This window comes from Pipra filicauda, unplaced genomic scaffold, assembly GCF_003945595.2.
Source record: "Pipra filicauda isolate LSUMZ 115617 unplaced genomic scaffold, ASM394559v2 scaffold115_size4368891_pilon, whole genome shotgun sequence".
NCBI lineage: Eukaryota > Metazoa > Chordata > Aves > Passeriformes > Pipridae > Pipra > Pipra filicauda.
This window is the reverse complement of record NW_024103607.1, coordinates 916742-927612: the sequence shown is the minus strand read 5'-3', so window position 1 is coordinate 927612 and position 10871 is coordinate 916742. Positions and strand designations below refer to the sequence as shown.

The window sequence follows — 10871 nt, the reverse complement described above, 5'->3', positions numbered from 1 at the left end:
AGCATCATTCAGCTTTCAGAACCCCGTGGGCAAAACCAGATCCAATTCTTGTGCTTGAGCCTGCCCAAAGCCCCTTGGCTCTTGCTTAACAGGCTCTCAAACACCAGAGCATTTGGCCCCTTTCAACCCAGGAAGATGGGTCCTGCCTCCCTGCAGTCTTCTTGAGGATTTCCATACCTTCCTCCTCTTAATGTGTCTGACTGACACTATCTGCCCAGGACTGCCAGATTCTTCATCCGCTCTCTTCTGCACTCACAACTTCTAAATAAAGCAAAAGCATCAGCCATGTCTTTCTGACACAGATATAACTTGGATATCAGCTACTCTCTGGTGAGAATCAGTGCCAAGTCCCCTCAGAGGGTTCTCCAAACTACTCTCTACAAGGGCTTTTTGTTTACCATTCCCTCTTCCCGGTACTTTTGGCAGAAATCATACAAAGGTGACTTCTCTGTAAAGAAGAAGAATGACAGTTTTCAGACAAAGAAGTTCAGGCCACATGTTGAGTGGGAAACCTGCCTTTGAGCCTGTGGCAATCTTCACCAGGGAAATTCAAGGCAGCAAAGGGCTGGTAGGGAGGGTGCCAGAGCAACTACCACAGGTCCAGCTCCTTGATAAACCCTGAAGGAAACATGGCACTGTGCCAGCAGGAAGAACCATATCTCATAGCTGAATTTCTCTCTGATTTTGCCCACTTCTCAGACTAGAACAACAGCGGGACTCCTGGGCAGCTGCCAGCCTGTACACGTAGACAATACAAAAGATGAAGATGAGAAAGGTGGTCACCTAAACAACAGCACATATTTGGGGAGAGGGAATATGTATGCAGGCAATACTGGCTTCAGAAGAAAGTCCTATAACAGATAGTACTGCATGTTGCTGATTCCAATAGGGAGCGTGAGCTGAGATGGTGCTGGAAGCAAATGGATTTGGAGCATAGCAGGGAGACACATTCCTTCTGGTGGCAAAGCTGTTTGGGTGGCTTGTTCCCAACTCATTAGGTGTGCTGATGCAAGTGTTTGTGAGACTGCTGTAAACCTGGTCAGGTAGATGGTCCAGGTTTTTCAAAATCTCCTCTTTTTTTTAACAACAACCAGCTGTTTCACTGATTCAGTTGCATCAGTGTTATTAATGGGATGCTGAACCACAGCCAGGGCAGGGAGCAGGAATCTCTTTAAGGGGGCCTTACCACAAGAGGAAATATACCATGGAGTTGTTCTCAGAACACTGTGGCATAGCAGGAGGCAAAGCATTTGCATCTCCAGACATCACAGATGAGTCTCTCTATTTTTAAAGTAGTTTTTCTCAGCTGTGAGCCTCTTGAGTCATTTCCATCACATACATAGAATGTCATGGTTGCCAAAGGATAGGTTCTGTAGAGGATGAGAAATAGGAATTATACCTAAGCTGAAAGGCAGAAAAACTTGCTAAAGGAAGCAAAACAGAAGGTAGCCCCTCCTTTTATTGTATGCAGTTTCTGTTTTCATCAAGTATTTCCCTTTTTCTTTCCCTATAATTCATAACAGTAACTTATTTTATTCCCATTATCAGATTTCTCTACAGAAACATGGTAACTACAGTGTTAGTTTCCACCCCCAGAGAAATACATGGCTACATTTATACAAAGTGCCTTTCTTAATCAAATAAATTTACCTTTGGTACATGACGTCAATCCCGTGCACTGCCGTCACCTCTATCAAAACTTACTTATTTGCATGTAAGAGTCCATATCTAGCCAGTATTTTTGTTGTGGCCTCAAGTGAATAATAAAAACCATATTTTCTTTTGACAGCTTCAGAACAGAACAGTGCAACTGTGACAGAGGTTAAAAATTATGAGTCAATTTTGTAAAATAAGTCAGACACCACTCAGGCCTCACACTTGAGAAAATTTTTAAGTGGTCTCAGGAATCTGGCAAGGTCCCAGCTGATTAGAAGCTGGCCAACGCTGCCCCAATTTTCAAGGAGGAGGACCCCGGAAACTACAGGCCTGTCAGCCTCACTTCAGTGCCTGGTAAAATTATGGAGAAGATTATTCTGGCAGGTATTGAAAAACACCTGAAAGACAACATAGTCATTGGTCACAGCCAACACGGTTTCATGAGAGGAAAGTTCTGCTTATCAAACCTGATTTCCTTTTATGACAAAGTAACCCACCTAGTTGATCAAGGGAAGCCAGCTGATGTAATCTTTTTGGATTTCAGTAAAGCTTTTGATACTGTCTCTCACAGGATCCTTCTGGACAAAATGTCCAGCACAGCTGGATAAACACATCATTTGGTGGGTGAGCAATTGGCTCACAGGTCGAGCACAGAGGGTAACAGTGAATGGCGTAACATCAGACTGGTGACCTGTGACTAGGGGGTTCCACAGGGCTCCATCTTAGGCCCTGTGCTCTTCAACATCTTCATAAAGGACTTGGACACAGGACCGGAAGGGATGCTAAGCAAGTCTGCAGATGACACAAAACTGGGAGGAGCTGCTGATTCCCTCAAAGGCAGGGAGGCCCTGCAGAGAGACCTCGACAAATTAGAGGACTGGGCAATCAGCAATATGAAGTTCAACAAGGGGAAGTCCCGGATTCTGCACCTGGGATGGGACAACCCTGGATGTTTGTACAGACTGGGGTATGAGATGCTGGAAAGCAGTGCCAGGGAAAGGGATCTGGGAGTCCTGGTTGATGGCAAGTTGAATATGAGTCAGCAGTGCCCTGGCAGCCAGGAGGGGCAACTGTGTCCTGAGGGGCATCAGGCACAGCATCCCCAGCTGTTCAAGGGAGGGGATTGTCCCACTCTGTTCTGCGCTGGTGCGGCCTCACCTTGAATATTGTGGCAGTTTTGGTCACTGTTATAAGAAAGATATTAAGCTGTTAGAGTGTGTCTAAAGGAGGGCAACAAAGATGGTGAAGGGCCGTGGGGGGAAGCTGTACGTGGAGTGGCTGAGGACACTTGGTCTATTCAGCCTGGAGAAGAGGAGACTGAGGGGAGACCTCATTGCAGTCTACAATTTCCTCATGAGAGGAAGAGGAGGGGCAGACACTGATCTCTTCTGTGTGGTGACCAGTGACAGGACCCAAGGGAATGGCCTGATGTTGTGTCAGGGGAGGTTTAGGTTGGATAGTAGAATAAGGTTTTTCACCCAGAGGGTGGTTGGGCACTGGAACAGGCTCCCCAGGGAAGTGGTCACAGCACCAAGCCTGACAGAGTTCAAGAAGCATTTGGATGATACTCTCAGGCACATGGTGTGACTGTTGGGGATGATCCTGTGCAGGGCTGAGAGTTGAAGTCGATGATCCTTGCGGGTCTCTTCCAACTCAACATATTCTGTGATTCTGTAATTCGCCCTCAATACCAACCGGATCCACGTACACCTAGGGTACGTTCTTGGTAAGATGCAGCATAGCAGTGTTTTCAAAATAGTAAAAAGCCAATTTCCCTTTTCACCATTTAAACATTTGTTATGTTTAATCCCGGCTACTGGTGAGCCTTTTGTAATGAAGACATCCACATTATCTTTACAGGCAAACCTGCTAACACCAGGCAACTCTGTGGTTGGAAGTAACAACTCTGCATAAACACAGTAAACTCAATGATTTGAAATTTTCAGGTAAATCAGAGTGGCTCAAATGGAATAGCAGATCAAAACCAGGGACTGAAATGGAAAGGCATGTGTGATTTTTTTTTGCAAGTTAGTATGTCAAGGTTTCTATCCTCAAGATGAATCTCCCAGGATCCTATTTTAGTTATTTTAGAAACCTGGAACAATTATTTGATTGATGACTGCTCTTCCCAGTCTTTTCTTACACAGACTAGATCCAGAATCTTACCCATATAGGAATACAGCACTTCTGTTTTAAAATCTCCTCTGTTCCTTGGTACCCGCTCAAGCTTTGGAATAATTTACTGTTTCATGACAGTAGCCCAAAAGCCAAAAAGAAATTTCTCCAGTCAGCCCTGCTGGCCTTTGTCTCTGGTTGTAATGCATACAGACGGTGGCTCATGGGAAGATGCTATTCTTTATCTCCAAGTACCACCCAGTATCAGCCCCAGCCTCTGGGACTTCCTTACACCATATCCCCCCTGCAGCATTCATTTCCTGGACCTAATAATGGGGGCTGGCAGGGTTCACATATTCTCCCGCTATCCAGGCCAGTTTCTCACACAGCTGTTTGTAGAAGCTGCAATTACCTCCTTGAAACTGCATGGAGTATAGCAGACAGGGAATGGAGATAGGAATCACATAAATATTCAGGTGCCCCAGACAGCTGTGTCACAGAGCCAGCGACTTAGATCTTTGGGTCCCATCACCACAGCATCCCTGCCTTAGCACATTGGTTCAGCAAGGGAGAAAACAGGCATGGGGAACTGCTTTGGCATTGGGAGTCCCCAGACAAAACAGCCCAGCTACTAATTATTTTTCCTGTCAAAAATAATTTTATTGCCTTTCAGGCTGGGACAGAGAAGGAAAGAAAGCTGATCTGACATGCCTACTTATGCCCATGCTTTTTTTTTAATGTTATTTTCTTCATTCTAGATATAAGGGATGCTGTCCCAAGTGTCCCAATCAAGTATTTTCTCTTGTGGGCACGATTTGCTGAGTGTTTCTGAAGATATCAGAAACATATGCTGCAGACAGACAGGAGACAGAGGCTAAGCAAGTATCGGAAGCCCAGTTTTAACACAACCCCCTCATCAAATGTGCTATGCCATAAGAGAAGCAGCTTTCAAAGATTTCCTATTGACTTAAGCTTAGACATGTTACCAGGAGAACAAAATGATTGTATATACCGGGTGAGAGAAAGTGAAAAAGAGACAGACCTGGAAATGATGTTACAATAGCTTCACATTTAGCTCTGCTCATTTCTCACAAATCCCGTGTCAGTTTATAACCTCATCTTACGTAAAACCTGGTTTTTAAAACAAGGATTACAGTTCCTCAGCAAAAACCCACACTTGTGCAATTGTGGTCAAGCTCACCTTCACCAAGACACTAGTGAGGTGTCTTCACCATCAGTTTGGTTTTGGTTCCTGGATGTGGTTTATCTGTTAAACCACTACTGCTTACAGCAGCTCTTCCCCCAGGTTTCTCGGAAGAACATTGCTGTGTTCTGGGGACAGCACCTGCTACAGCGGTGGAACTAACCCTGAACATAAGCTGAATGAACACGCCCTGAATGAGCCAGTCAACAGCTTTCTATCCTGAAGGGGCTGTTTCCCAGCTTTTCTGCAAACATTCCCCAACAGAACCAGTGTGTGCAGTTTGTCACACAACATCTCAGAGCCAAAGCTCAATGCACATGAGTATCCAGAGAGGACTGGTAAGCCCCAGAAGTCTGACTTGCACAAACCTCAGCATGTCCATGAACAGCATGTCAAAGAACAGGTCCTAATCAGAAGGGTAGTGGGTCCATAGGTCCATGAGCCAATCAATATGCATGAAAGGTGTTGTGTTCTCAGTTCTTTCCTCTTGTTCTTTTAATATGGTCTCACCCCTCCCTTGCAGCAGCAACAGCTGCACAGTAACGCAAGGAACCAGTTCAAAACGCTGATCTAGCTGAGCAATAACTGCTTTCTTTGCTCGAGCAGTTTATGGCTGGCTCAGGTGCCCAGTCTGGTTCACTGGTGCAATACTGACAAGAAAAGGGTGGGTGGTGATGGGAAGAGGAGAGAGGATGGGACTCAGCAGCCCAAACAGAGATTGGTTTACACTCACAAGATCTCCATCCATGATCCAACTCTGAACAGCAGATGCTGTGCCAACAGGCACACTGGTGGCCACTGTGAATTTAAACAGACTCCAAATGGGGACATGGTTTTCAGAAATAAAACATTTCTTTTAATTGGCAAGTAGAACACACATTACAGGTCATTAGTATTTTATAAACAATATTAAGTTACAAATACATGTTAAAAATTGCAGTTCATGGCAGCTAAAAGCTTGGAGTCCAAAATGCATCTTTGCAATGCATCATTACTTCCCTTTCCCCAGTCTGCTGGGTGAAAATGAATAAAAGATCATATATCATCTACCAGGAGGTGGTCTACCATATATGCAAACAAAAAGAAAACCTCATTCCTAAGAGCATCACTAACAAACAGAGGCATTTCAAAGTACTTCAGCCATCTTAAATCATGTCAGATGCAATGAGGACACAGTTAAGAATTACTCTGTAACACCTGAAGCAAAGACACAGACATCTTCACATTAAACTAATAGTTCAATGCTTTCTGATCCAATTCAGTTTAAAAACAGTACTAGCTTCTACCCCACAGTGGCCTAAAGTTCATCATGCAGGCTTCCAAGCCATCAAAGCTAGATGTTTGTTTATCAGACCCTTACACAGAGAAAAAATACGGTGTACAACTAAACAGCATACATAAATATGTAATTTATATTTAGCAGATCTTTATTCCCCTTCTTAATGACTTTTGTTGGTATTAGTGAGATACACAGCTCATTCCATTTTCACTACCCTCAGAATATTAACAAGTTACCATTATGTGTGTTAATATACTAAATATCCTTTAACAAATCTGTTTTAAAAAGTATTTAAAAACATTTTTGGAAAAGTAGAAATCTATTTTCCAGAAAAGCAAGTGGTACTAGGATAGCATGGGCTCCAGTACATAAACAACCTTTCAGAGAAAATCCATCTTGACTACTTTTGTGCCCAGGAATCAGCGTGTCTCATCTGCCAGATTTGTATTCTATTCTCACTGTGATGGTAAAAGGTCATCAAAACCAGCTTACTTTGCCTTTCAGTTGGCAGACTTTCAAAGATTACCGTTCACTGGACTGCATAAGAGATACAAGTAGCTTTGACATGAGTTCATTTCTTTCTTACTCATATTTATGACAGTCAGTTTTATTATACCACTGAGATTGCATCTTCAAAACCAGTCTGCTGAATGTGCCTGGAGAAACGACTTAGTATCTCAAAAATATCAAGAGTACCATTCAGATCTGAATTTCTATTAAAAACTGTGCACGGTTAGCAAAAATTACGCTGCTGTAAAAACAAAAGGCCTTCTCCTTGGCCTGCTCAGAATACAAGCTACAATGCAAGAGATTACACCAGAGGGTTTTTTCTCTGCTTCTTTTCTAAATGCAGGCATTAAAAGTAAACTGTTACTAAGCTTTTCCTAAGAGAGCACGCAGGAGTGTGGCATAATATACATTAATCAGGAACAAAAAACAGTAACAAACAACCATTCTAGAAAATGCTGCATATTAGCAGCATGCTTGGTTTCCAAAACATAACAAATCGCATGGGAGTTGTCAAGATGAAGTCCACACACCTTGATCATTGAACTGATCACTAGATTCCGAGAAACCAAAGCAAATTCAAAAATACACATGACAACAACTGCCTAGAAGGCAGAGTTTTATCATCTGTCAATAACCAGATGAATAAAGTGCATAGCAAATATTATAACAGTTTCTTGAAAAGAGAATACGTTTACCAAGTCTCAAAGTTTGTAAGCTTGACACTTATCCATACATTTTGCTACATGTGTGGCTTCCCTTTTGTTTTGCTATTTAGCTTCACTGAACAACCCTTCAGCACTGTCCTGTGATTTCCTTTGTACTTCATATGGAATGTGCTGAGATCTCTGACTGTTGCCTGATGTATGTCTGGAAGCTCTTGTCACCAATGGGATGTTCCCTAAAAAAAAAAAAAAAAAAAAAAAAAAAAAGTACTATAAAGTTTTCTATCAGGACATGAAAATCGCAGAGCAGAAAGTGGAACAGACAAAACTTTTTCCCCAAGTTTGATTTTCAAAATTATAATTGTAAGGATAATGCTGCATCTTACCTCACCTAGAAGAACTGACTGATGGACTTGATCCTCTTTTTTGTCAGCTATATGCAGAATGCTTTATTTATGCATACACAAAATAGATTCATGTGGTTGTATCAACCACTCTTCCCATTTTTAAACCAACTCTCCAAGATAAGCTGGTAAATACATTTATATTCTGTTATTAAGTGCTCAGCCGATGTTCACATTTTAAAAACAACAATGTAACAAATCCACACTTTTTTTTAAATTAATGAAACTGCATAAAAATCAAGCATTTAAAAATTCCTTGCAGTTCTTTAAAATATGGTGATATCGATCCTAAGTCATAGTCCTACTTTGCATGTATTTACAGGATCTTCTTTGGACAAAATATGGTGAAGGCCAGAACATAAGCAAGGGAAATACCATTTCTCAGGACTGTTCCCCTGTTTCAACACCCATTATACTTACTGGCTTCCATACTTTGTCTTCTTAAATTTATCCCTCTTATACTGAGCATGTTCCTGCTCTAAAGTTGCAACACCTTCAATAATCAGCTTTAGTGTTTTATACGTCTCCTTAGGGTCATCAATGATGAATGTAGAATATTCTTCCTCTTCAGGTCCATCATACACAGATTTGCTGCCACAGGCCTCTGGAGAAAAAAAAAAGTACAGGAATAGATATCAGGCAGCAGGGAAAAGAGTAACACATGCAGACTAAAAATACTCCGTTCTGGGGTTCATACAGTTCCTTGGTTTGCTTCTGTATGACCACCACAGAACTGTGACTGACATCTACACAAGTTCTCTGTCCTTTTGCTGGGCTGTTGGTAGACACAGAGGCTTGTCCCATGTCTGTTCCCTCCTCTTCATCTCATACAGAAAGGGCAGCAACTGGCTTGGTGGGAAGTTTTCCTTCACTGCACAGGCGATGCTTTCGTGTCCATGACCGTTTAGCAGTACCCCATGCACAGTTTGGACACTGGTCTGACTCTGAGCAGGCCAACCCTGCAGCACAGTGGCAAAGTCAAGTATTCACTTGTGACAGGTTCCATCCCTAAGCAGCAAGTACAGACTAAATTCCAAACCATTACAGGTTGAAGAAGTAATGTTTTACCACATGACCCCTAAAAGATTAATACAATAAGCATAACATGCCATGATTACTGCCTTCTTAATGAGATATTTAGAGGGGGAAAGTTACGCTACTTTCTGATCTTAACAGGGAACCTTCCTGGCTAAGATATATGGACACTGACTACACGTGAACAATTGTAACATATTCCTTGTGTGATCTACTCCTGCACTGTAGCCGAGGGGGAAAGATAATATTTTGCTTTGTCTCTCTTTTTCCCTAGCTTTCTAGTTTTACTGCTGTCTGAGTTTCAGCTTTCAAATTCCCTTCCCCCTGCTGCACTGTCTGCACCAGACCTGCATCCTTTTCCCCAATGCCGAAACTTGATGCTGGCTCTGGTAATGAGGATTCAGAACAGGAGAAAGCTGGGCACTGGTTCAGACAGTTCGGAAGTGGTGGTAATCTTAAGTTTGCAATTGCACAGTAGCCAGGAACAGATTGAAGTGCTTTCCAATCTGTGTGTTTGACACCACTGGCTTATCTCATATTTTAAAATGAAGTCCTATTTAAAGATCAGTGCCACAGTGAAGGCTTCCCCATCACTCCCTGTGCTAAACTGGGATTTCAAGTCTGGCACTGTGTACACTGGATACTTTTCTTGGCATGCCTACTAGTACCAACTTCCTCTGCTGTCTCTTCTTTCTTTTTCCTTTACATCACAACTCTGTTCCTCTCAGCTCCTGAGGGTTTCCCAGACAAAACTCCACTTTTCAACATTTCACAGACATCCACAGGTCATCCTTGACAGGTAATTAAAAAAGAGCTTTCCTGAAGAAACCATTTGTATCCAGCCTGTTCTTGAGATCTGAATCAGGGAATGTGCACATGAGTTCTGGTAACACAAAACCATATTCCACTGAAACCTCAACTTTGCTTCTTGTCAGGATCAGTAAACTTCTGGTTCAGTGCTGGCTGTGATTTGTCAATTCAGAGCATCCAAGCAACGCTCTGTGTCTATGCTATTTTAGGATGATGTGGTTAAGACCATATTTCAAACAACTGTTATTACGCAAAGAACTTCTAACAGACCATGAGACTGCACACTGCACCAAGAATAATTCACACAACTGCCTCAAGACAACAGAAGGGGAAACAAGGGAAATGGCCACTGTGTTCTTGGAGGCTGTGACTTGCAAGGCTAGTCTAGCTAGAACATTTCACGGGTATTTTTGCTTTCATAAGTGTATTGGAGATGCAGTGATCTTTTATTCTCACCTTGCATTTTCTCCAATTTTGGCATATACAAGTTGAAAAGAGAGTAGATGCGCTCAGTTTCTCTATCTCCATCTATGTCCAGTTGTATATTTGCTGGCAGGCCTCTGCAAGGCATCAAGAACAGAAGTTATATGCTAAACAGTATATAGTGGCAAAAAAAAGCACTTAACAAGAAAGAAAGTAAAAGCGAGTACTCATGAAAGCCAACAGATTGTGTGCAATAGAGCTCAAACTTTCTATATTCCCCCAAAGAAGAAGGAGACAAGTTCAAATTTCTTTATGCCTGTATTTATCCAGAATGCTTTCACTCTGACTTGAAAGGAAAGGCTGTATCAATCTCCAGATATTTTGGTGAATTAGTCTGCTATAACCAGATGGAGGAGCCAAAGCACTGAACTTCCAACCGTTCAGGTCTTACATTCTGAAACTAACTACCACTACAGACTTCTTACTTCTCTCAGTTTAGATGAAAACTGTTTCCTACAAACCAGACAGTATGTCTTCATTTATCAGACAGCATGGATTGGCCCCTTAGAAAAAGTTCAGTTTAGAACTAAATCTATCAGCACATGATTGTTCCAGGAATTTGCAAACAGGACCTTGAAGGGATTTTATTAATGGCAGGTGAATCAGAACCAAAATATCTTACCCCACAGTCAACTCCTATCACTGTCTTTAACTCTAAAAACATCAAGATTTTGATCAAGACATGCCGATACTGACAGTATCAGAAACACCAA

The 10871-nt window shown here is 42.2% G+C and overlaps 1 protein-coding gene across 3 annotated transcripts in view; it reads right to left on the bottom strand.

The window, feature by feature from the left end:
- Positions 1-5808: 5808 nt before the first annotated feature.
- RASA3 (RAS p21 protein activator 3) overlaps positions 5809-10871 on the bottom strand; it is a 129707-nt gene continuing 124644 nt past the window's right edge. For all 3 annotated transcript variants that reach the window (XM_039384520.1, XM_027743495.2, XM_039384525.1), the window contains exons 22-24: positions 10132-10235; positions 8251-8434; positions 5809-7662 (exon numbers count right to left, since the gene is read on the bottom strand). In XM_039384520.1, coding sequence (XP_039240454.1) covers positions 7587-7662; positions 8251-8434; positions 10132-10235 — 364 coding nt within the window. In that variant the 3' untranslated portion in view covers positions 5809-7586. The remainder of the gene's footprint in view (positions 7663-8250; positions 8435-10131; positions 10236-10871) is intronic.